Genomic DNA, 27,729 nt, shown 5'->3' with positions numbered 1-27,729 from the left:
TCGTATGACCAGCATGACTGCATGGAGCGCCGTTACCTTCCCACAGAAGCGGTACCTATTGATCTACTCACACTTGCATGTTTTCTAACTGCTAGGTTGGCAGAAGCTGGAGCTAACAACAGGAGTTAACCTCGTCCCATGGATTCGAACAGCCAACCTTCCAGTCAGCAAGTTCTGCAGCTCAGCGGTTTAACCCTCTGTGCCACCATGGCCCCCAACATTTCATGGCTGAAAACTGGGACCTGTATAGCCAAGCAATATCCAAGTGTCATCAAGATAGCAAAAGTTATTAGTGAGAAAGATCAGACAAGCAAGGAAAGAGTGTAGCAGATTGCTTTTGCCTGAGTCTATTGGGAAAGAGGGGTTTTTTCCCATCCTCTCCTCTTCATCAGCTGAGTTAAATGAGTCTAAATTACTCTGACACTCTGAACAGCGACTGAAATAAGGTGAAGACAAAGCAGGAATGCAGGAGATGAAGAGATAAATGGGATATTCGAAAAAGTGTGATGAAAGGATTGGTTGCTGCAGGCAAAGTTACAAACTGTACAATCTCAGCGGCTTAATCCGCTGCGCCACACGGGGGCTCCAATTTGATAGTAAACATACAGAAAAAGTAAATTGGGAAAACACCTAGAGCAATAATGATGCTTTGAATGCAATGTTGGCAATTATATCAAAGGAGACACTGCCACATCCTGGTGATGCAATATGTCTTTTGAATCCATCCACAGTAAGAGGTACAGCCTGGCTCCTATTATAGCTTGTCCCAGCCTGGCCTAGTTCTCACCTGGGTGTGGTGAAGTGTGACCAAGACCTGTACTTTGAACAGATTATTATGTTGTTGCTGCCTTCCTATGTAGACAGGGAAGCTTTAAATTTTTCAAAGAATCAGGAGATCATGAGGCAATTCCATCAGAACAACCAGCTCAACGGGAGATGAATTTCAGAATCTTCCTTGACCAAGGACGTTGTTTGTTTTAGTGTGCCAAAATAGCTTATTTATTGAACACAATCCAAAAATAAATAAATAAAATGGAGGCATTCCTTTGGGAAGGGTGTTGCAATTTTAACTAATCCGCATCCCCATTGTGATAATCAGAGAGTTAGGACACATACTTACAGTAGTGGCAGGGCACCTTTTGAGCTGTGCTTGTTGTTTCACCAAAATGAGGGCCACATAGTCTAAATTTGTATAGCCAGGTTAGGCAGTGTGGTATACTGGTTTTTTAAAAAACTTATTGCACATAAAAGATTTAACAATTATATAGACATATATGAAACATAAGTTCACCATTCTGATGACTATACATTTTTTAATTTATTTCCCCCCCTTTTATTTTGTTTCATCCCTATGCTCCCCTTCTCCAGAGCCATATCTTCTTCTAAAATCCCACTAAAAGTTCACTTAATAATAATAATAAACCTGGGATGGCGACATCAATGATCCAAACCTTTTTCTTTTATAACTGTGATGTCTGGTGTGTTGTGTTCCAGAACTTTGTCAGACTTCCGAATCCAGACTGACAAAGTTCTGGAACACAGCACACCAGACATCACAGTTGTAAAAGAAAAAGGTTTGGATCATTGATGTCGCCATCCCATGTGACAGTCGCATTGACGAAAAACAACAGGAAAAACTCAGCCACTATCAGGACCTCAAGATTGAACTTAAAAGACTCTGGCAGAAACCAGTGCAGGTGGTCCCGGTGGTGATCGGCACATTGGGTGCCGTGCCAAAAGATCTCAGCCGGCATTTGGAAACAATAGACATTGACAAAATCACGATCTGCCAACTGCAAAAGGCCACCCTACTGGGATCTGCACGCATCATCCGAAAATACATCACACAGTCCTAGACACTTGGGAAGTGTTCGACTTGTGATTTTGTGATACGAAATCCAGCATATCTATCTTGTTTGCTGTGTCATACAACGTAGTTGTGTCAATAATAATAATAATACTAATAATAATAACTTTATTTTTATACCCCACCTCCATCTCCCTGAAGGGACTTGGGGCGACTTACATGGGGCCAATCCCAAATAGTTACAAGCAATATCAAAACACAACATTCCCATCTTCTTTTTCCAATACCTTTTCTAAAAATGTTCTCCAGATACTTTCAAAGTCATTTTTCCCCTAGTCCTTTCTTTACTTTTAACTTTGGTGTACAATACTAGTTTGAATGTTGGATTGCCATTGTGGAGACTAGAGTTCGAATCCCGACTCAGCCTTGGAAACCCACTGGGTGATCTTGGGAAAGTCATACTCTCTCAGCCTCAGAGGAAGTCAAAGAAAACTCACCTCTGAACAAATATCTTAATCAGAAACAACAGCCACCATAGTATATACAAATGTCACAATTAATAAAGCCTGTTCTGATGTATTTGATCTGTTTAGACTCATTCTACTGCTGCCTCACATTGTCAAGAAGTGAAAATAACAATACGTTGTGTTCTGAACCACAGAATAGTACTATAATTAATAATTATTATTATAATAATAATGAATAATAATAATAAAACTTTAATTGTATTATGCCCTATCTCCCCAAAGGGACTCAGGGCGGATTCCAACATATAACAACAAACATTCAATGCCTCCATAAAACAAACAAATACTAACATAAAATCCCAGAAAATCCCCACATATGAAAATCACCTAACATTAAATTGAGGGCTAACATCAGTAAATTAAACCTAACATCAATAAATTAAACTATATGCAGTCAGACAAAATTATATAAGGACATAAAATCTGAAAAAAAAAATCCACATTAATTTACAACAGCCAACTAGCATTCATAAAGCGATGTGGGTTGGTTGTGTAGTCAAATGATGGTCATTGGGCTGGTGTGGACTATGAGAACCCAGATACAAAATAGTTCTCAACCAAGGGCCCAGAAGTGATCACTCATTATCTAATCCTCCTCCTCTCCATATGCTAGTGAACAAAGATAGGTCTTCAGTTGTTTTTTGAAGGAGAGGAAGGAGGGGGCCAGCTTTATTTCTTTAGGGAGTTCCAGAGGTGGGGGGCGACCACGGAGAAGGCCCTATCTTTCATTCCCACCAGCCATACTTAAGATGGGGGTGGGACTGAGAGCAGAGCCTCCTCCGCTGACTGCAGTGCCTGGGCTGGTTTGTAAGAAGAGATGTGATTTGTCAAGTAGCCTGGGCGCAAGCCATATAGGGCTTTAAAGGTAATGACCAGTGCTTTGTATTTAGTCCGGAAGCAGACCAGCAGCCAGTGGAGTGGATCTCTCCCTGTATGGAGCTCATGTTAGCAACCTGGCTGCTGAACCAGTTGAAGCTTCTGAACTATCTTCAAAGGTAGCCCCACGTAAAGAGCGTTACAGTAGTCCAAGCAGGATGTGACTAAGGCGTGGACTACCATGGCCAGATCTGACGTCTCAAGGAATGGGTGTAGCTGCTGTACGAGTTTTTAATTAAAATGCCATATTCGTAGCCATTGAGGTTCAGCAACATTGCACCGGTCTCTCTTTTCCAGAAATCCATCTCACAAAACTGAAGGCCATGCCTATAACCTTAAACTCCCTGGAGGAAGAAGAAGACAAAAATAAATGAATAGGAGAGTATTTTATAGACACACACGTTCAGGTGTTCCATCAGGTTGATTTTTAGGGAACCAGTTTAAGTTGTTGTGGCCTGATGATACAGACAAGGTGCTTGAATCTGTCTATCCCACCAAATACAAGCCTGAACCTTGCCCATATTGGCTGATAATGTCTTGCAAAGACAGGGGGAAATGCCTCATATGCCAGAGGAAAGTGGCTGCTGCCTTGAAGAAAACTGAGATATGTTGTGTCTCCATACAACTTATATATGTGTCCGTATCTCTAAATGTCTAAGGCTCATAATCACAAGGGGTTAATTTGCCCTCTGATTTGCTGGAAAAACTGAATTACTATGTTGTAAAATGATGCATACCTTGAAAAAATGTGTCACCAACATGAAATGTTTGGAAAGCTCTGAGCTGCAGTGTTTTCCTTTAGCTGGATGTACAACAATAACATGTTCAGAAACCACTTGGGAACGCCAAAGGGTCCCTGAAGATGCCTGTTTTGTGACACCAACGAAAGGAAAACAGCTGAAAATATTTGGGGTAGCTGTGTTGGCAGTGTAGCAAAATACAACAAAATCCACAAACAACTGCATGTTTTGGGGACCAATGGCAATGCTTAAAATACATGCATGGCACCTAGAAAACAGTAAGCATAGGGCAGGCATGGGCAAATTTGGACGTTCCATGTGTTTTTGTTTTCAACTCCCACAATTCCTAACAGCCTCAGGCCCTTTCCTCCCCCCCCCCCCCCTCAGCCGCTTACATTGAAATTTTATAAACTTGCCCTTTTAATATTCTGTGTCTCTAGTCTTCACAAGGCCAATAAGGAGAGCAGTCTCTGCCTGCATTGAAATCCCTCTGTATTTTTAAAAAAATATTTATCTTTATTTATACCCCACCTTTCACCCCGTGGGGCTTCAAGAGGCTAACATTCCACACAAGGTTAGTTTAAAAGGTGTAATACAAAAGTTAAAAAGCAATTAAATAGTATCAGTGTGGTAAAAACAAAATTAAAATACAGTAGATATACTAAAATGGCTTTTAAAACTCATAGATTTGTACCATGAGAACAGACATCTCAAAATTGAGGTCTGTGATCTTAGACCAGGCATGGGCAAACTTCGGCCCGCCAAGTGTTTTGGACTTCAATTCCCACCATTCCTAACAGCCTACTGGGAGGTGTAGGAGCTGAAGTCCAAAACACCTGGCGGGCCGAAGTTTGCCCATGCCTGGTCTAGACTCATCACTGTCATTTTCCTGCACAAGAAATCATCACCGTTTTTCTTCTTTTTGCATCTTTGCTTGGTGAAGAAGCCAGTGATGTTTTGAAAGCTTGCATAATGTTTTTTATACTTTGGAGTTTGCCCCCACAAAATTATCATTGCTCATGGGAGCTGGAAAACTGGTACACACTACAAAAAGATACATATATATTCTCTGGCACCCAAAAGGGTGGTTTGTGTAACTTGTATTTGCAAGCATTCCACACCTCTTTTCAAGGATAACTTCTTGTTTTATTTATTTACTAGCTGTGCCCGGCCACGCGTTGCTGTGGCTTAGTCTGGTGGTGTTGGTCAGTCTACATTAGGTTGTATTTATGCTGTGACCTCCACCTTCTTTATACTCACATTAGTAGTAGTATTTGAAGTCTGTTACCTTCTTCAATTTTTGTGTTGATTGATAATTGGTTGAGATCCCTGTTGTCTTTGGTTTGTTGTTAGTTGTAATGTCTGATTCTGCTGAGTGCGGTTTATATTTTTATTGTGGTACAATAGTCCTTTTTTTGTTTTGCCTGTGTAGGTGTTTATTATTATTGTTGTTGTTGTGGTCATGAAGGTTGAATAAGTTAGATGCTACTGTATTGTTTTTTGGAGGCCCAGTGTAGCATTGACTGGCCTCTCAGCCTCAGTGCCTGGCTGTTTCTTGCCTGTGATGGTGTTGATTCTTATTGTTGTTGTTGTTGTCATTGTTATTATTGTAATTGTTTTTTTGGAGGCCAAGTGTGAATGTAGTGATTGGGGAGGTGGATGAGTTGTGTTGTCAAATTTTGTATTTGTTATAGTCACAATGCGTTGTTGTGAGTTTTGTGGGTCCGGATTGTGGTTTTGTGGTGTAGTTGTGTTGTTACAACCGGGAGAAAAGGCTTTTGTGTTGTGTTGTCAAGTTTTGTATTTCTGGGGCGTTTAGTTGTGTGCCAAGTTTTGTATTTCTGGGGCGTTTAGTTGTGTTGTTATAGTCACGATGCACTGTTGTGAGTTTTGTGGGTCCGGATTGTGGTTTTGTGGTGTGGTTGTGTTGTTACAATCGGGAGGGAATGCTTTTATGTTGTGTTGCCAAGTTTCATATTTCTGGGGCATTTAGTTGTGTTGCTATAGTCATGATGCGTTGTTGTGAGTTTTGTGGGTCCGGATTGTGGTTTTGTGTTGTGGTTGTGTTGTTACAACTGGGAGGCAAGGGTTTTGCATTGTTTTGCCAAGTTTTGTGTTTCTGGGGCGTTTAGTTGTGTTGTTATAGTCATGATGCGTTGTTGTGAGTTTTGTGGGTCCGGATTGTGGTTTTGTGTTGTGGTTGTGTTCTTACAACTGGGAGGCAAGGCTTTTGTGTTGTGTTGCCAAATTTTGTATTTCTGGGGCGTTTAGTTGTGTTATAGTCACTATGCGTTGTTGTGAGTTTTGTGGGTCCTGATTGTGGTTTTGTGGTGTAGTTGTGTTGTTACAACCGGGAGAAAAGGCTTTTGTGTTGTGTTGTCAAGTTTTGTATTTCTGGGGTGTTTAGTTGTGTGCCAAGTTTCGTATTTCTGGGGTGTTTAGTTGTGTTGTTATAGTCACGATGCATTGTTGTGAGTTTTATGGGTCCGGATTGTGGTTTTGTGGTGTGGTTGTGTTGTTACAACCTGGAGGGAAGGCTTTTGCATTGTGTTGCCAAGTTTCGTATTTCTGGGGTGTTTAGTTGTGTTGTTATCGCATGATGCGTTGTTGTGAGTTTTGTGGGTCCTGTGTGGTTTTGTGGTGTGGTTGTGTTGTTACAACTGGGAGGCAAGGCTTTTGCATTGTGTTGCCAAGTTTTGTATTTCTGGGGCGTTTAGTTGTGTTGTTATCGCATGATGCGTTGTTGTGAGTTTTGTGGGTCCGGATTGTGGTTTTGTGGTGTGGTTGCGTTGTTGTAACCTGGAGGCAAGCCTTTTGCATTGTGTTGCCAAATTTCGTATTTCTGGGATGTTTAGTTTTGTTGTTATAGTCACTGCGCAAACAACTTTATCATTTTATATATATAGATTTACAACATTTCTACCCCGCCTTTCTCACCCGAGAGGACTCAAGGCGATTTACAGAGATTGGCAAAATTCAATGCCCAGAACAAAATTCAATAAAATCAAGCAACACATTTAAATCAATTAACAATACTTAATTTTAAAAAAAACATTATACAAAACTTAGAAACATATAAATACTTAAATCCATTCGTCCGGAAGCCTCCTACGTAAACCTTAGTTCAGACCATGTCGGATCATAGTGCTCTAGTTTTCTTCACTGATGCTGAAGGCAAAGGAAATGACTTGCTATTATTGCCTCTAGTGTCATGGCGTCGCCCTTGCTAGAGGCCAGGACGAGAGGAAAAAAATAGCTTTGCCTGTGGTGCCATGGCGCCCCTGGCAAGACGAGAAAGATAACTGGGCATGCGCTCGAGGACTCTTTCGCCTCTGGCGTCATGGCGCCCTCCTGCCCAGATCAGAACCAGGAGAGAAAGAATTGAACATGCGCTCTGGGAGTGTTTTGCCTCTAGTGTCATGGCGCCCGGTACTCGTGAGGTAAGCACCGTGTGCCGGATGGAGCGAAGGCGGCGCGATGAGCGCAGGGCTGTGGAAGAGGCGGGGAAAGGAGGAGCTGGAGAGAGGAAGGAAGGGAGGAAGGAAGGGGAGAAAAGAAAGAAGGGAGCCGACGACAACGACAACGACGCCGCCGCCGAACTCGGAGGGTTTTACGCGACGCTACGGGCGCCTTGGTACCATGGAGCGAGGCCAATAGCGGGCCGGGTGTGTGTGACGGAGACGGCGGAGGAGGCCACGAAAGCGGCGCGAGGCGGAAGGGCGGTTAAATCGGTTACGGAGTGAGTTCTGGCTCTCCCGTCGTCTCTTCTTTCTCATTGGCTGTCGACTCCCCCCCCCCCCCCTGCCCCCCGCCCCCGTTATGTGTCCTCCAGAGAAGGGGAGAGTTCTCCCCGTGGTCGGGCTTGGGGAAAGGAAGGGGGGGGTTACGGAGGCGTCGAAGGATAAAGGAGGACGGCTTCTCGCTTCGGGCCTCAGGGGGAGCCGCCTCCATTGTGCACAGGAAGAAGGGGAGGCCCACACCCCACCACCACCGCACACATTACAACAACAACACTCACCACCACAGCAACACACACCCTATAAACACATTAACACAACAACAGTACATCACCACAACACATCAACATCCCCCACAACAACAACACACCATCACCACAACACATACAACAATATACACTGCCGACGCCACCACAACAACACTCACCACAACACTCACCACCACCACAACAACATACTGCATCAGCACCTATCACCACAATAACAACACACAAGAACAACACTCACCACCACTACACACACCACCACAACAATACACACATGCCTACTACCACCACAACAACAACACACACCTCCCATCAACACAACACCACACACCACCACAACAACAATACACACAGGGATGGTTGGGCAGACCTCAGACAACCTCCTCATCTTACCCTTTACACGGGTTGGGTATCCCTTATCTGAAATGCTTGGGGTAAGGAGCATTTGGGATTTTCACGCATTTTGGAAGATTGGAATATTTGTATATGCATAATGAGATCTCTTGGAGATGGGATCCAAGTGTGGATACAACATTAATTTTATGTGTTGTATAGTCTTAAACACATAGCCTGAAGGTCATTTCGTACATTAAAAAAAACAACTTTGTGCCTGAAGCAAAGTTAGTGTACTTTGACCCTCAGGAAAGCAAAGGCATAGCTATATCAGCCTGGGAGAACCTTGTTTTTTGGAGTATTTCAGATATGTGAGGTCTTTGAGACACAGCCCCCATATGCAGGGACCCCTTAATGACATTCAAAGCTAGTTTCAAATGATGGCGGCCAGACAGCAAACTCTCACAAAAGTGTGTGGAAGAAAGACTTTAATGTGCATTTGTGGTTCTCAAACTAGTTCCAAGATTTCCTGTGTAATTATCTGCACTTTGAAACCACTTTCTTCAATAGCAGTTTGAAACTGCATGATGAAACTGAATGAAATGGTCAGTGTAGATGGGGCCTCAGTCACCCATGTGGACAATGGGAATTCCAGATAAAGGATGCTCAACTTACCATTATTATTGGTCTTATTGTCATGTATTTATTGAGTGCCAGCAATGTACATGGTGCTGTACAAAACAACCAAATACAGAAAGGCCTGCAGAGGCATTGTTGTGTGCCTTCAAGTCATTTCTGCCTTATGGTGACCCTGTCCCAGGGTTTTCTTGGCAAGATTGGTTGCCCTTGCCATTTTTTGAGGCTGAGAGAGTATGATTTTCCCAAGGCCACCCAGTGGATTTCTATGGCTCGGTGGAGAGTTGAACTCTGGGCAGAATTGTATTACAACACTCAAACCACTGCCCTTCGTTGGTGTGTTTAATAATAATAGAAATAATAAAATATTAAATCAGTACAGTTGTATAGCAAATTATCCATGTGAAATGCAAGAAAGACTATGATGTAATATAAAGTAAACTAATCAATACAAATCAAAATACACAAGTTCAAATGTGACACCAGATTGGGTTTTTTTCAGTGTTTTCCCATCTTTTCTCTCTCTTTCTAATGAGGAGCTCCATATCTGTGTGAAGAGCTACATGTACTAAAAAAATCTCAAGTTCTGTTATTTCCAACTGCAATAGACACAATGAAACAGGACATATAAAACGGTTTATTTGCCCACTGGTGCTGAGAGCTGGATTTAGGATTTATCTTGTTTCTACCTGGTATTAATGTTCATGTATGAGACAAATTCAGTTGAATTTGTGTTCTTAAGGCTATATTTATATACTTCGTGGAACATGTGTTACTGATGATGTCCCTTGAACCAGTGTTACTCAGAATGATGGCCCAGAAAAATTGTGCTGATCCCTGAGGCATTGATTGCCAGTCCCTGGTGAGTTTCCTGGGAAGAATGTATCTAATCACCACAAAAACGATACCAGTCCTTGGCACATTGGGGTGGAATGAGGTGGGGCGAATTTCCAAAATCCCGCATCTGATAGTCTGAGAAGCATTTTACTGACCAATTGACTTATAAATAGGTTTTGTGGATTCAGTTTCACGGAAAACCTTTAAGCGACATATGCTGTGTTTAACGCGCAAGTCCCACAAGCTATAAACTGTCCTTTGTGAATTTCTTTTCCCCTTACTGAATTCAGGATGAGGGTGAGACAGGAATATAGTTATCTATATGGATTTGAGGCAGCAGAAGCACTTCATATTTTCCCATCGTATTAGAATTCACAACAGACAAGGTTACTTTTATTTACCAAAATATTGTAAATGTCTGTGTATGTCCTCATGTGACTTCATTGTAAATGGTCATCTTTGTGGGATATCTGTTAACATGATGGAGCAAAGAATACAGAAGTAAAGCAGAGCAGCACCCTATGGGAATAGCTCATATTATTAACTACCTTTATTTGAAAGCAACGATGAAAGCAGAATTTTTTCATTAATCTGCCATTACTAAATAACCAGTTATTCTGAGATACATTTTTGGCTTGGCACTTTACTAGACCCCTGTGGATCATAATTTTGCCATATGATGTAAAGGTATTCTAGAATTCCCCTTGTATCTGTGAGGAATATATTCCAAGAAACACACGTTGGTAACTGGAACCATGTGGAATATTCGTTGGCACTGGGTAAGTGAAACCATGGATATTAAGTCCATGGTTTCACTTAGGAGCTCATACTGTAATTTGTTATAACTAAAAAACTATAAACCAGCACAATGATATGTATGTTTATCTGTTGCACGGGGCTTTATGGCCTTGTACATTTTCAGGATGACGGCCTTTGGCTTTCTTTTCATAACTTGCAAGAAGAAAGAATGTGGACATAAGTACAGTAGAGTCTCACTAATCCAAGCTAAACGGGCCGGCAGAAGCTTGGATAAGCAAATATCTTGGATAATAAGTAGGGATTAAGGAAAAGCCTATTAAACATCAAATTAGGTTATTATTTTACAAATTAAGCACCAAAACATCATGTTATACAACAAATTTGACAGAAAAAGTAGTTCAATATGCAGTAGTGTTATGTTGTAATTACTGTATTTACGAATTTAGCACCAAAATACCACGATATATTGAAAACATTGACTACAAAAATGGCTTGGATAATCCAGAAGCTTGGATAAGTGAGACTCTACTGTACTAGTAATCAGTGCTCCCTGCTGTGAGTCCCTTCACAGTGGGTTTTACTCTTGTTCCTATTTGACCTTTCCCAAGCTGATGTTTACCAAATGGTTTAGATGTAACTTTTTGTTAGCTGGGACTTATGGGAGATGTTGTCCTGTACTTTGGAAGGACATGTTAGGTTATATCTGTATTTGTAAATATTCACGTGCATATTGTATGTAGAGTGGTTCTTTGTATACTGTTCTTTTAGTCTCTTAAGAGTTGAACAAATGGCCTAGGTTTTAAATAGAAGTCTTTCACAATTGGGTACAGTGGTTGAGTCATGCTTTTGTTTTGTTTGCTTTCATTTCCCCTTCATTCTCTTTCAGTTTGCCACTGAATCCATGCTCTAAAGGTATTGTATAGTAACAGGCTCATTTCTGTAGTCTTGTCAGGTGAAATATCAAATAAATAATCATGTTACTCCGTTTCAGCATAATATCGAAAAGGATTCATGAATGAAGGAATCCAGCAGTATCTTTGAGACTGTTTTTTTTAGCCTAAGCTTTTTTGAATGTCAATCTATTTTTGAAGTGTGCATCTGAAGAAATGGACTGATATCCAGGAAATCTAAATCTAATCTATCTAATCTAAATCTAATTTAAATCTATCTAATCTAATCTAAATCTAATCTAAATCTAATCTAAATCTAAATCCATAATAAAAGCGAAAACCCGTATGTGTGTATGTGGCACGGATGTCTGCTCACACAGACAGCCTCCGGCCTCCACAAACAGGCTATAGTTCCCAGGGTTAAGAATCCAGCAAGTCACCCCTTTGCACTGACATTGCGGTTACAGCGAGCTCCATGAACATGCAGCCCAGCCCCTGCCAATGTCCTTCCCAAACACTACAGCCCACCACCCAAGGAATGCTTTAATTTGGGGACCATTTCATCCTAGATTTTGCTTTTTCTTCCACCACAGGCAGGCATCCCAGGGTTCTCCATTGCTGTGGAATTTGCATGGCCCAACCCACTGCCCTTTCCAATCTCTCTGCATAACAAACAGAGCAGAACTGAGCTGCAACTAAACTTACTGGAGGAGTTTAGGGATTTACTCCACATGGTGAAAGTTGTAGTTCACCTTGCATCAAGTCAGAGCACTGTGACTCCTACTGGAGAATATGGAGGAGTTGTAGTTCACCTACACCCAGAACGTTATGAACCCAAACAATGATGGCTCTCGGCCAAACTTGCCATGCAGACCCGATATGCCCAAATTTGACTACTGGTGGGTTTGGAGGGGAACTGGACTGGAAGTTGAGGAGTAGTAGGCACTGGGATTTATAGTTCACCTGCAGTGAATGAGCATCACACTTGGCACACAGAGCTCCCATAACCAATACAACATATTGGACAAGTTTGGGGAAAAGGGAGTTATAGTTCACCTGCAGCCAGATAAACACTGACCCCCACCGACAATGCACTAGGACCACACATCACACAGAAAAGCCTCATGACCTACTGAACATACTGCAGGTATTTGTGGGAAAAGGGGCCTTGATTTTGGGAGTTGTAGTTCACCTCCATCCAAAGACCACTCAACCCAGCCAATGACGAATCTAGACCAAACTTGGCACACAGACTGAATATTGCCTGCTGTGGATACTGATAGATATTTTGGGGCAATTGCCCCAGGAATCTGGAAGTTGCAGTAGTTCACCCCCATCCAGAGAGTACTGCAGCACACCTGGTACACACGCCCAAAATGGCCAACTTATTAAACTGGCAGGATCTGGGGAGGATTCAGCCACGATTCTGGGAATTGTAGTTCACCCACTCCAAACAGAATACATAATATCAAAAGACAAATAATACCATTCTCAAATGACCCAGGCATTGCCGGGTCCCCAAGCTAATCCCATGATAAATCAGGCACTGGATTTCAGAGATGATGCTGGATCCCTTCATTCCCACCTTTTCTATTTTGTCAGGCTGGATGGTGGGAAATCTTATCCAATCATATAAGTAGTCTTACATTTTAGGGGTTTGAAACTTATGCTACTTCTCTTCCCTAGCAAATAAATATGTCTACTAATACAAGATTTCAGCCTAAAAGACAAGACCTATAATTTTAAATGCAAAGTGTTGCTTCCATGTGAACAACGCCTTTACTCTATTAGTTTTTGGACTTCAGTGTTTTTGTTGGTTGTTGCATGTGTTCTGAATAATTATTAAAATGATAGTTGTGTATATTTACACCCTTCAAAGAAGCTCTTAAGGGTAGTAGTATTCTTTGCAAATTTCTTCCATTCCTATGTCTACTGTATAAACTGCCTTGAATGGTCAGAATATTTGAGACAAACCTTATTCTATCTTGGTGATGTCCTTCTGTCACTAAACCATAACTATGTTAAAATATGCATATTATGCTGTCCAGGAGGAGTAAAGATTTGTTGGTGTTTTGCTAGGTGCCGAGTTAGTACCTTAACTACCTAAGGCATCTCAGTAAACTTTCTTAGCAGCAGTGTAATCCTAAATCATTCATGCTCATACTTAGCACTACCTTCTCCATGGTATTACCTTGATTGTATTTTTAAAACTTCTTTCTTCTCCTGATTTCACAGAGAAAGAGTGAATAGCTAATATGATGGGAGATGCTGCAAAACCATGCTTTACCAGACGTAGTAAAGACCGGGGAGTTTTAAATGAGGAAGAATTCCAGAAGCGTGCTGTACGTCATGATTACCATTTAACTGATGATTATGGAAATGGATACAACAACAAAACAGACATAGGACTTGAGAAGAGAAAGGGTGCCCTGGGTCACTATGGAACAAGTCCCAGAAAAGGCGCACATGGTGCATTGAGTACTCCAATTTCTTCTAAAAATATTGTTTACAATCAAGGGGCAAGGATGACTGATGCCTCAAAAGACCAAATCAAGAAGTGGGTATCTGACAACCATCACACTAATGCAGACAGTTGGAGAGAGTACAAATCTACAGTCCGAATTCCTATGGTTATCAGGCCACGGAAGGAATCTTCTCATGAATGTGAGAGCCTAGGAAGCAGAAATGGAAGACGGCAGCTGCAAAGAGACCCAACAAGTGAAGATGTATCAGATAGGAAAGGAAATCTGGGTAATAGAATTTTAATTCTAACCACTTATCTTTAAACCATTTTCTATCAGATTCAAGAGCATGTATTTTTTATATTATGCATACCCAGGGTAGGAAAAATGGCTTACAATCAATCCCCATTTTTACAGCAACTCCAAGCCTACAGACTCCCATTTTTTAAAAAATGACTGAACCTCTCAGTCCTTGAAAACATTGGCTGCAGCAAATGTGACGTTTAAACTATTCCATTTTGGAACTCATAATTTCCAGAACCTTTAAAACTCAAAGTAGATTTCTGATCTCCAACTGAAAATCAGGAGTTCTGACCAGACACTGCTGTAGAAATTGGCCTCTGTTGCAGTTGCCAAGTCTGCCATTAACCATAATGTTGTTCTCAGGGGTCTTTTAACTTTGGAAGATATTAGCCTGCCAAATTTCACCCAGTTTTCCTGTTTGTTTATAAAACTACATTATTAAAATAAATGAAGAAAGTATAGCTTGTTGATGTCACTTCAGTCTTCCCTCTGGTTTTTAGGTTTTCTGGGAGAAGTGGAATTTTCTTTGCATTAACAATGTGATGTTTGAGGTCACTGCAGAACTAGAAATATGCAGGAGGAAGATGGTAGCACAGCCCCTAGTCATTTCAGTAGAGGGAGTATTTTGTGAATTGCTTTCTAAGTATCATAAATACTTTGAACATCTGTGATTTCATCAGTACATGTAGACATTGCAGTGAGGCAAATTGCAACTATTAATTCCTAGTTGCTATGATCCATCATCTAGTACAGCATTTTGGTGATGACTCTTCATACCAAGCTAGGCCGATCCTCAGAAAACAGACACATAGTCCATCTTGTGAGTCAAAGCCAAAGCCTTGCTATCATGGTAGAACCTGCCAGAGATTACTCTCTGCTAGCCATTAGGAACTCAGGATCATTGTCATACCACAGTGAGTTGGCAGAACAGGATTTTGTGGAGGTATGTCCTAAATCCATTGAGTAAATTGGCATTGGACATGTTTGTAGTTCTCTCTGCAACTACCCTTCTAACCAGCTCAAACATACCCTTGTACTGGGAACACTATGGAGGACAGGCTTCTTTTAAGTAGAAGCTTGATTTCTCAGGTTTCTTTAGCTTGTTTCTATAAGCTAAATTAATGTAATAAGATCTTACTCCATAATACAATTTTCTGTTGGAGAGGTGAAGGTTAAAACTTACAGGCTTAAAGGTAGTAATTTGAATGTATTATAGCTATTTGAATAAGCAGCTATCTTTGTTAAAGATAACAAAATACAGATATTTGGTCAGGGTGTTAAAAGGGGGAAATATGTTTCTGTCATATTAAAACAAAACCCTATGCCTATAAGTGCTTTCATCTCTGTCTTGCTTTTCAATTATCTTAATGTAACTATGTTGTTATCAGTTCCATCCACATTTTTTAAAAGGTTCCAGACAAGTTTAGAAAGATAAAAACTGTCAGACACTACTTAAATTTTGCAGCTCTCTGCACATTTTCTATAGAATGGGTCCTGTAAGTTCAGCTGGGTCCAGTATGAAATCTATGTTTGGGAAGGAACTTTATGACTCCAGAAATTTTATACCACAACTTTAGATTCCTTCATAAATGTCGGCACATAATCACTCAGGTTTCCTGAATTTTGTTTAGTTAAGTTGTGGTAATGCAGTGACCTCATAATAGTTAATTTGTGAATTGTACTCTTTTCTAATATCTGTTAAAAAGAAATGAAGAAGCGTAGGAAACCAAGGAGACCAAGAAGAATGAGAAAAGAAGAGAACGATCAAGATGAAGAAATTGATGGGCCAGTTATAGATGAGTCTGTGCTAACAGCAAAAGAATTACTAGGATTGCAACAGGCTGAAGAGCGACTTAAGCGTGACTACATTTACAGGCTGAGAAAGGTAGTTATTTGTGTAATATTTTTTATTTTTACTTTATGGTTGAATATGTGAATTGAAACTAAAAACACCTGCTAGGAAGGTCTTTATAAGGGAGAAGTGAAACAAAAAATGAAGCATTTGGGATAGTATAACAAAATGTTTTATTATCAGAATGTCATTTTTACATATTTACAAATTGAAGATAGTGTTTCTTGCTATGATCAGCAATAATAGTTTTGGATAGTTATCTGCAAACAGCTGTCTTGTTGCAAGTTGCATAGGTACAACAAAGTAGATGTTCAAAGTTTCAAAGTAAATTGAAGTTTTTAATATAAAGCAGATAGCTAACGAAGAGAAAATTAATGAGCAAATCACTCAACTGAGTATTTTGCTCAGTTAGTTGCAATTATTCTTGTGGTTGTTGGTGTGTGACATACCTGAATACATCCTTTACTACACTATCTCTCATTTTCTTATGTTATCCTTTCCTAATGTGATGCCATTTAAGTATATTTGAGAGTATCAGGTTGAGAAACATTATTCTGTTTGATGACAACAACTAATAGGGCTAAGAGCTGTTGAGTCATGGCTGCTTTATTTGTAGTGGTAGTGTACTAAGCCAGCAACTCAATACACAAGTTAGCTCCTGAACAGCTGTATTGATATAACTGCACTACGCAAAGACCCCTCATAGCTATCTAAAGAATTTTGGCTTGTTGTGAACAAATGTGCTAGTTAGTCATTTGTGTTGCAAATTGGAGCAACTAAAGAAATCAAGTACAGGCATTCCCCAAGTTACAAACATCTGACTTACAAACAACTTATAGTTAAGAATGGTAGTGAGACAACAGGAAATGAGAGAAATCTCCCCCTCAGAAGCGAAATTGTCATGGGGAAAAGGTGTCTCAATGGAAGCTTTATTTTCTATTCTTGTTTCTATAACAAGCCACATTTTTCAAAATCCAATTAATCACAGGGACAGAAAGCAAGGTGAAATCTTCTGAACAGGTACACAGGCAATAAAACAAACTCCACAGGGGTGTTAACCCTTCTCTATGCTACCCAAAGCTTGCTCTCCCTCTCCCTGTACAGGTTGAGTATCCCTTATCCAAAATGCTCTACCAAGTCTAAACACAAAATTCATATATGTTTTATACACACATTTATACTTGAAGATAATTTAATGCAATATTTTTAATAATTTTGTGCATGAAATAAAGTTTGCATACATTGAATCATCAGAAAGCAAAAATGTTGCTGTCTGTGAATAATAATAATTTGTAGTATTTCAAATTTTTGGATAAAGGAAACGCAGCCTGTACATCCTATCAGTGGTTTCTTTGCTGTGGTGTCTAGTCCCAACAGAACTTAGTATCTGGCTTATATTTTCTGTGACAAGGCAGAGAAATAATCTTGGATTAAGCATGATTATTTCTCTTGTTTGTCAGGGGTGGGACAAACCAGAGTGCTGAATCCTCCTGAGTGTGGAAATCATGATAAAGCAGTGCTGTTTGCAGTGCGACTTATCAGCTTTGCTACTCATCAGCAGTAGTCGTTCCCCCCCCTCCAGATCCTGGCTTATTGTACTGTGTGAACACAAACACTGCATGGTTCAGCTTTAGTCAGGCACTGTAACACATGGTCAAATAAAGAATTCTTTCTTTCTTTTTAAGAAAGAGGTATGGATCTGTCAATCCTTTCCGTGCCGGGGGTCACAACGTGTTCAGTCCTCATTAGAATCCCCTCCCCCTTTTGTGAGAGGATGGTCTTTATTTTATTTTTTTAACTTTCAAATTTTTTACGTCTCTAGAGAATTCTGAGTCATGTTTAAATTTATTGTTTTTTCTAACTTGGAATTTTTATTATAATAATGTCATTGTCATTTTATATTTTTGATATTAGTGAAGTAGTTGTGGCATTGAATCATTGCCGCTTGTATGTATGTTAACCGCCCTGAGTCCCTCTGGGGAGAGACGGCAATCTAGAAATAAAGTTTTTTTAATTATTATTATTATTATTATTATTATTATTATTATTATTATTATTATTATTATCCAAGTGTGCAGGAACTTCTTCCCATTTTGGTGTTAGCCATCTTTTACTAGCAAACTAATATCCATGTCACACTTAGATTAATTTTTAATATGTAGGAGTGACATGCAACAAAATATTAATTCACGTTTCTTCTTTGATTTTCTGATTTGCTTTTCAAGGTGATGCTCAGTATTACATGGCTACTTATATCTTCTGAGATGTTTGATCTTCAGTTTTTTTCTGGCAAGAAGAAATTGTCTCATTTTTATGTCTTTTAAAGATAACTTTTGGTAATTCCACAAATTTTAAAGTTTTCTCTGAGTAAACTGACCTCTTTTTCTTGTTTCTAAGTGCCACTATTTTGGCCCCATTCCACCCCAGGTGTCTTCTAAGCAGTTTTGGTAACTAAATTATCTTTAAGGGGGAGACATTTCTATAGGATTGTTTGATCTATCAATTCAAAATGCTTTTAAAATAATTCTAGATAACTTGTTAAGTACATGAATTGTCAGTGAGCCCTGGTGACTTTTGTCAAAAAAATATATTATGAAACAATGGTTTTCATATATTGCCTTCTCTTTAGCGACCACGGAGCTACCCAACAGCCAAATATACCTGCAGATTATGTGATGCTTTGATTGAGTCGGTGGCATTTGCTCATAAGCATATAAAAGAAAAAAGACACAAGAAAAACATAAAGGTGAGTGAATGGCAAGCCCAAACTCAGACTATCACATGCTACAACATAGCAGTTGATCAGCAACAGTTTCCACAGCTGAATTTAAAGGCTCAGCGTTCTCTCCTCCACATTTCTGTGTTCTAGGCCAGGATATTTTGTGCTGCTTCCACTTTTAAGCCTTTAACTGTTACCCAAAAATCTGCTTCCAAAATTGTCAGTCTTGTTACTGAGATTATATATGCTCTATAACACAGATTGGGCAGTAGTCTAGTCTAAGGAGTTAATTAAACACCTATCAACTCAGCAGGTCTCAATTCGCTTCTGACACGATTAAAAAAAAGCTCAGCAGGTTAAATGCCTTTCAGAAAATATAGTACAGCAAAGTACAGCCAGCTTTCATTAGTTATGCTTGAAGGGAGGAGGTGAAAGTTAATGAACAGAAGCATATTGTGGTATGAAAATGGAAAGAGAAAAAACAATAAAAGATAATGGAAGGTCTTGAAGAAAGAAATACATAGATCCAATGAGATTCTACTCGACTTAGGAATAGATAGGAAATTGGTGGTTTCATATCATCTCTAAATGAGGCCTTACCCATTCTTTCATTGTTTTGACCATCTTTGAAGGCCTTCTTCAAGGTTTGGACTACAGATTTGATTATTATAATTTATGCTTGATTTCCTTTCGACCTTGTATTGAATTTTATATTTTCTTCCTGAGGTAAGGAGCTAATAAGTGAATAACTTGCCATATATGTTGGTGTGACAGTATTACTAGCATCAGTAGACATAAATTGTATGTAATTTTACTCTTATTTTCTCTTTTATGGTGTATTCTGTAATTAAATATTGACTGCTATACACAAGTAGTGATACTTTAACTCATATGGCCAGCGTGTGGCTCCACAAGGCCATTTTCCCTCAAGGATTCTATGTTCCCCCAATGCAAATGTTCCTCAAATGACTACCACGGTTCTGAAAGCCTCCTAACAACTTTAGTATGGCAATATTGTGTGTTTGTGTTTTGCCCAGGGAAAGTAACTTCCATTTGATCCCTTCTGGGCTTAAAAGAGATTTGAGGGAAGGAATCAACTAAGTTGTTGCCCATATTTCTTACAACAAAAGTGGGCAACTATCAAAGACTAAGGGGCTACATTAATCCTCCAGGAGACCTTGAATGACTGTGTCCACTGTTCCACCTGCTTCTGCAGCAATAATTTGCCAGCCCTGACTTTGGGCATGCAAGTGGCCTTTTTAAGAGGACAAGGGATTGTCTCCCTCTAAAATGTGGTGGGCAACATTTCTAGCTCCTGAACCTCTGACAGTTGCCCACTTGGTTTAAGCTAGTTAAAGGGTCACACAGTTTACCTTTCACTCTTGTGTAATATGAAGGTTTATAAGGATGTTTTATAATTTTTAAAAATAACATCTTCATTGCGTAGTGTCTCCCCATAAATTAATATTTTCTTGCTATTTACTTCCAAAGGAAAAACAAGAACAACAACTTCTGACAGCACTACCTCCACCAACACTTTTACAAATTGAGGCTATTGGGATTGCCATTGAGAAAGTAGTGCAAGAGTTTGGGTTAAATAATGAAGATTTGGAACAAAGGCTTGGAATTAAAGCTACCATGGAAAATATATTGCATAAGAAATTGCCAGGTAATTATTGTTGAGAGGGCCTTCTATGGAGATTTATTTAAATAGCCTTTAATTGTGTTTCAATTACGTAGTATTTTCACCGTGTTGTCGAAGGCTTTCATGGCCGGAATCACAGGGCTATATGGCCATGCTTCTGAAACATGGCCATACAGCCCGGAAAACACACAACAACCCAGTATTTTCACTGTCTTTCAGTTACAATGTATGATTTTGAAGCAGCAAAGTGGATGAACTGCTAAAGAAGAAGCCAGTGTAACATCTGAAAAATAAGCAGTGTTTGAGGAACACTGAATCACAATCCACTGTTCATGTCCTTCATAGTATTTATGGAATGTAGACTAACCACTAAGGGATCTTGGGAGTAGAACTTACTCCAATTCCTATTGATGGGCAAGACTCTAGTGGTACAGAGAACACGGGATCTCCCCATTTACAATGTAAATTAACGTTGCCCATTTTTCTTTAGAGTGTTCTCTAAGACTATATGGTTCTTCAAGTAGCAGATTTGGTTTCAAAAATTCAGATGTAAATCTCGACATTCAGTTTCCTGCCAGTGTAAGTATGAACTTTTTCTTTAAGAAATATTAAATACAGTGAGTTCTAAATAGAATTTCTCTATCTTTTGATGGTTTATACCAGCTGGAATAGAGCTATAAGAACCACCATTCTTAGGAATGTAGCTTCAGGAAAGTTATTCTTTTCCAAAGGAGCTCCCAGTGGCATAGTGGATTAAAGCTTTGCGACTTGAAGGTTGGGTTGCTGACCTGAAGGCTGCCAGGTTCGAATCCAACCCAGGGAGAGCACGGATGAGCTCCCTCTTTCAGTTCCAGCTCCATGCGGGGACATGAGAGAAGCCTCCCACAATGATGGTAAAAACATCAAAAACATCCAGGTGTCCCCAGATGGCCAATTCTCTCACACCAGAAGCGACTTGCAGTCTCTCAAGTCGCTCCTGACATGAAAAAAATATTTTCCAAAGTTTGAATCAGCAAAGAAGAGTTAATGCACCTTGTACGAAAGTCCTGTTAAGTTATAGCTGGTGTGAACTATCATTTTAATGAAATATATTGTTTTAAAATGGTTAATAAAAGAAAAATATCTTGTTCACAAAAGTGTTTTAAAAATCTTATCTAAAATGTATCTTGTCTACAATGTTAATTAAATGAGATTAATATTCATGCATTGTGATTTTTAAAAAAGAGTGACAACTATGCATAGAATTGCTTTTGGAAAATTTCCTGACCTCTCCCCCAAAACTTTCAGTATACTCAGTATTGCCATTATAGGTAAGTCTGGGGGTGTGTGTGTGAATAAAATATACATTTTTAATTTATTGACCCCAGTGATGATTTCACTATCTTCCTAAATGAGGCCAATTTATTGACAGTAAGAGGAAATCATATCTGCTATACTGCAGCATAGGCCACTCAAAATGACATGAGATGTTTCTGTCCCCAAAAGTATTGATTGGGATTTTTAAAAAAACACAGTAAAAAAGGGGAAAACACTTTGTGTTTTGTTGAACAACAACAACCTGAGTGAAACTGAAGTTTAGGGAAGCTGTTTATAGTTGTCTGCATCTTGGAGAATACCTGCATTATCTGTTAGTTCTATGTGGATTCCATAACAAAACATGAAATAATAAAATGTCTTTTTTACTGCATGAAGTTGAATAGGCAAGTGAAATCTGTGACATTTTATACTTCTGTATAATTTGAAATAAAGTCTGATTTTCTTATCTCAAAATCTAAAATACTCCAAAGCCCACCAGCCACTCACTTTTGTCTTTGAGAAATGAGAGCTGGTTACCTGTAACTTTTTCCTCAAGGATATTTGATGGGGGAAAGAGATTAGAGGAAAGTGGGAAGGACTCCAGTTCTGGCAGCTGCATTCAAACAAGGCCCATAAAAGACAGACATCCCAGACACTTCCCTGGCTGTCTGCCCCCCTCCCCTTTTAGCAAAATAGCCCTCAGCCCTGGGAAGGGAAAGAAAGATCCAAATAGATCTGGCTGCACCACCAACTAGAGTCTTGTATGAGCGAAGCTGCTTGAACCAGATGCCCTTCTTTCCCCAATACTTTTTCCTCCATAAACATTCTGACTGGTGGAGCAAGGGCTTCTTGAAAACTCACCAGGTACTAGATGTGTGCTTAATCCCCTTTGCCCCATCTCTGTTAACTGTATGTAAATCAAATACCGGTATTCCAACCCCCCAAATGTTCAAAACACCTCTAATGCCAAGCCTTTCAGATAGGTGAGACTCATTCTATACTTAATTCATTAAGTTTTAAAATACTATAGCATTTGTTCTGCTGTCTTTCATAGATGTCCCAGCCAGACGTTCTCTTACTTGTACAAGAGAGCCTGAAGAATAGTGGTAAGACATATTTATTCTTGTCACTCACACAAAAATGGAACAATGCAAAAAAAAAAGTGTGGGTGGTAATGGGCCAGAAGGAATGTGTTGTCTTCTGAATATAGGTAAATATATTGTAATAAAATAGGCTAATCTGAATAATGGAAATACATAACTTGGATCCAATGATGGTTACCTTCTTATTTGAAAGGAGCAGGAGAATACCTTTTTACCAGATCATCTCTTCTGCTGTAGCACAAGCTCATACACTGTTCTAGAAGATTTCTCTACTCTCAAAAGCAAATTTTCAGGAGCACAGAAAGTTTCAGGGATAGAGGAAAGTTGGTACAAAAATTCCTCTCCTGCATTTTATGGGGGAGGGAAGAGATCCATAGAATTCTAGAGTTGGAAGAGACCATAAGGGCTATGTAGTCCAACCCCCTGCCATGCAGGAACACACAATCAAAGCACTCCTAAAAGATGGCCATCCAGCCTCAGCTTAAAAACCACTCTCAGAGCCCAGCATATTTCATTGCCAAATAGCTGTTACCATCTTTTTAATGTTTAAGTGGAATTTCCTCTCCTGCAGTTTGAATCTATTGCTCCATGTCCTGGTCTCGAGAGCAACAGCAAACAAGCTTATCCCCTCCTCAGTGTGAAATCCTTTCAAATACAGTATTGAAGCATGGCTACCAGGTCGGCTATCAGATCTCCTCTCAGCCTTCTTTTCTCCAAGCTAAACATACCGAGCTCTCTAAGGCAGGGGTCCCCAAACTGAGGCCTATGGCCTGGATGCAGCCCTCCAAGGTCATTTACTTGGCCCCTGTCCTAAACTTTAGACTTGGGGTTGACCTAAGTCTGAAATGACAGTCTGAGGGACTGTGAACCAGCCCTCCGCTTAAAATGTTTGAGGACCCCTGCTCTAAGGTGTTCCTTGTATGGTTTGCCTTCAAACCTCTCTGAATGTAAGGAAGTATTCGCTTATGTAACCAGCTTGGAGCAAAAATATTTCATGAGAACCAACATATGATAGCATCAAATGACACTTCCATAATTACATAAATATAAATAAATAATAAATACATGAAAAGTACATCCCTGTGTGCCTTTGTTAAAAGCACCATCATCAGAGTGAAAGGTTTTCTTTCAATTTTCTCTGTGTGAGAGATGTTTTGTATGACTTCAGTACCATGATTAATGTGACTTTCTCTTTTCCTCCCTAGAATCTTTTATTGATGTTGATGCAGATTTCCATGCTAGAGTGCCTGTGGTGGTGTGCAAAGAAAAACAAAGGTTTTAGTCAGCAAATTTGTATGTTCTTACAGTGCATAGCCATGTAAATTATACCTGCCCACACTTAGGCTAGCTTCTGAAAAAAAGGATTTAAAGAAAGAAAGTAAAGAATGGTTCTCAGCAATCATCCCGCTTAGTCAATGGCTAATCAAATGCCCCTAGAGAGCCCTCAAACTGGATATGAAGACAATAATATTCATGTTCCTCAGAAACTGTTACACAGCGTTGGAGGGTTAGTGGAATATACCCGGCATGACTAGTGCTAAATTATAGGATTTACCCACCCTTTTTTATTCCCTTCTAAAGCTAACCAAATTAGTTGCCACCCTCAAATCTTGCAGTAGTGAATTCAGTAGTTAAATTTGGCACTATATGAAGACCAGTCCTAAAGATTTTGCCTTTGGATTTCACTGAGATATCTTATGTTCTAGAGCTCTGGAGCAGGGCAGAGTCAGGGAGAGAAACATTTCCACTTTCTTTATCTTACGCATACTTGTTTACACTTTATCAGATCTCGCTCCCATTGCTGACATCCCCCCAAATAAAATTCCCAAATTCATAATATTTCCTTGTAAAGGTAGTTTTTTTCAGTCTAGTGATCATTTTGATTTGGTTTTTCCAGTTTATCTTCAATCCTGTAATATTCCTTTAGTTCTGCATGTGTGCCCTCAAACTGCATATTTACATATGGAGAATTTACTCCACATCTCAGATGTGGTTATTTGGAAGTAAGTTGTTTTCCATTCAGTAGGATTTAAGTTGTTTAAGTATGTTTAAAGTTGCAGTATAGTGTACACTTGATATCTGCTGGATATCAAGGGTACACTACATTTCCAGGATCCCTACAGATAACGAAATCTGTGGGTGTTCAAGTGCTGTTATATATAATGACATAGTAAAATGCTGTCCCTTTTATATTTGATAGCAAAACAAAGCATTGTTTTTTGGATTTTTAAAGTATTTCTAAGCTATGGATGATGAAATCCATGAATATAGAACCTGTGAATATTTTCATCTCATTAACATAAGAATGGGCAACTAGGGTCCCTCAAGCTGTTGCTGGACTACAACTCCCATTAGTCTCATTGGGTGAGGAGTCATGAGGGATGTAGCCTAGCAACATCCAGATAACCACATGCTGTCCAACCTGTGCACTGACAATGGATTTAATCCATTTTATCTAAACCTTGGACTTGGATTTTTGGTTTCCTCTCCTCCTTACTCCTTTCTGGCACTGAAAATTTGCTCCATATAATTTTCAGAGCAGGTTGGGAGAGGGTTTAGCTGACATGGGAAGGAGATTGTCCGCCTCCCATTTGTGCCCACAGATGTAAATTCAAGTAAATTTGCAGTATAACTTGCATCAGATATTAGTATATTAAGACAACATACTTATATGCATTGCCTTATTAGGATTAAATCCCACAGAATTCACTGGAATCTAATTCTCAGTAATGTTAGTAGGTTTCCACAGCAGGAATGATCAGGAATATCTTGGGTTACTTTAGTATTCAGGCAGGAAAGGTATATTCTTTCTGTATATTTATAGCTCTTTCTTAGACTGTATTTACTACATAGCTGCAAGGTGTGTCTTGTATTACTTTAAAAATGACAATTTACCATAGATTTTTTAAGGACTTTGCATAAACTAAACATTTTGATTTACCGCAGTAAAGGAGTTTCAGGACTTCTTTGATTAAAAATAATGTATATCATAATATTATTTATCTGTTAGAGACCTAGTGATAGTAGTGATAGTACTTCATAGTTACTAGCTAGTAATAGTTATGGGATGTTATCAGTGCTGTTCCTTCATAAGTGTATGACTACTGTAAGTTTAACAGAAGCATTCACAATGCATTTAATTTAATCAGTTAATTTCTTAAAGGAATGCCACCCTACTGATGTATTTTACTTTGAAATTCAATGAGGATTTTAATCATAATATGCAATTAAATTGTACATGCAATTTAATCCATATACAAATAATTTTTTATATTGTAATTGTTGTTTTACTACCATATGTGTTGCATTATTAGGATTAAATCCCACATACAAATGTTTGTAAATGGGATTTAAAGTAAAAGTAAATTTTAAAATCAATCAATCAGACTTTATTTATATCCCACCCCATCAACCCATGGGGACTCGGGACAGCTGACAATATGAAATAATATACAAAGCAAATAGACAATAAACATTCAGTCATAAAATAAATCATCATAAAAGTCCATAAAACACATTATACAAATAACAATACACCAATAAAACGGGGTTAAAAGCCATATGCAAATTTAAAGGCCATATCCAGAATTAAAAGCCATATCCAGTAAAGCAGTACTTATTTAGTAAGCCAGATCTTCAGATATTCAGCTCTTCATATGCCTGCGAGCATAGGTAAGTTTTCAATAGTTTTCTGAAGGAGGACACCATAGGGCTGTTCAAATTTATTTTGGGAGAGAGTTCCAGAGTGACCACTGAGAAGAGAGGTGGTTCATATGAAGAGAAGTGGTTTGTCAGGTAGTTTGGACCCAAACTGGGGCTGTAAAGGTAACGACCAGGACTTTAAATTTCACCCAGTAGCAAGCTGGAAGCCGGGGAGCTGCCGTAACATGGGAATTGTTCTCTCCCTGTACAGAGCTCCAATTAATAACCTGACTGCTGACCTCCAGCTGAAGCCTCCAAGCACTAATGTAAATTAGTTTGTATATGGTAGTAAAACAACAATTAACCAGTATGTGGATATGGCTTGCTTATAATACCGGTCTCCTGAATATGCACATTAAGGCATCTTAATCTAACTGTGTTATCCATCTTGAGACAAAAAATGTAATGCAGCAAACAGGGATTCCAGCCTAACAAAAGTCAGAATAGCTATTTCAGATCAGATTTGAAGTTTTTATAATGCATTGAACCAGTCACTCCATTGCTGCTACTGAAAAGAAGAGCTGTACATCTCACCCCCCTGCATCTCTAGATAACATGTAGAGAAAGGACATACAGTTTTGACATGATTATATGAATTGTGCAGCATCGTGCTTATTTCTAGCATATCTTACTTTGGCAAAGAGAAAATGGATATACAGAATTAGCATTTTTTCTAGCACTAACCACTCATTTCCATTATGTAATTTTCAACACTTTTGGATTTTTTGGGGTGAATTTTAATTTCTGTTTTTATCTTTTTAGTGGCCTTGTTTGCTTGGTAAGCGCCGGGAATGAAAACGCTTTTCTCACGACAAATCATTTGGCTACACTAGGGAAACTGGAACCTCATCTTGTGTCACTAGTTATTGCCTTTAGATACTGGGCCAAGGTAAGTCTGATTTTAATTGCAAAGAATTATACATATTTGTACGTATAAGTGAATACTGCACCAAGACTATAATAGATTCATCTCCTCCCTGCCCTGGCTGCTGCCTCAGATTTAATACCTGTGTTGCCCACCCCTTAGCTGATGGGCTTCTAGCATCTCTCTGCAGCAAGTTGATTGATGGACTGTATAGCTACCAGTCAGCTGTTGTTCTGTTGTTGGTAGTTGATGATATTTTGTTCATCCAGGTACTTGGTTCCAAATATCCTTCAAAGAGTGAACAATATATTTAATATATTGGGTTACATTTAAAATATTGAAATCAATCAGATTTAAACACTTTGACTGGATTG

At 39.2% G+C, this 27,729-nt stretch overlaps 1 protein-coding gene across 3 annotated transcripts in view; it reads left to right on the top strand.

Moving 5' to 3' along the window:
- Positions 1–7,472: 7,472 nt before the first annotated feature.
- Positions 7,473–27,729, top strand: part of tut7 (terminal uridylyl transferase 7) — a 42,248-nt gene continuing 21,991 nt past the window's right edge. The window contains exons 1-9 of one of the 3 annotated variants that reach the window (XM_062972055.1): positions 7,473–7,689; positions 13,644–14,159; positions 15,880–16,058; positions 18,655–18,771; positions 20,236–20,413; positions 20,880–20,968; positions 22,740–22,791; positions 23,994–24,063; positions 27,253–27,379. In XM_062972055.1, the coding sequence (XP_062828125.1) occupies positions 13,664–14,159; positions 15,880–16,058; positions 18,655–18,771; positions 20,236–20,413; positions 20,880–20,968; positions 22,740–22,791; positions 23,994–24,063; positions 27,253–27,379 (1,308 nt within the window). In that variant the 5' untranslated portion in view covers positions 7,473–7,689; positions 13,644–13,663. Of the gene's footprint in view, positions 7,690–7,807; positions 8,388–13,643; positions 14,160–15,879; positions 16,059–18,654; positions 18,772–20,235; positions 20,414–20,879; positions 20,969–22,739; positions 22,792–23,993; positions 24,064–27,252; positions 27,380–27,729 lie in introns of those variants that run through there. The other 2 variants (XM_062972057.1, XM_062972056.1) reach the window with 2 other exon arrangements.

Source organism: Anolis carolinensis, chromosome 2 (assembly GCF_035594765.1).
Source record: "Anolis carolinensis isolate JA03-04 chromosome 2, rAnoCar3.1.pri, whole genome shotgun sequence".
Taxonomy (NCBI): domain Eukaryota; kingdom Metazoa; phylum Chordata; class Lepidosauria; order Squamata; family Dactyloidae; genus Anolis; species Anolis carolinensis.
Note: the sequence above shows the minus strand (reverse complement) of the source record. Positions and strands in the feature narration are given on the sequence as shown.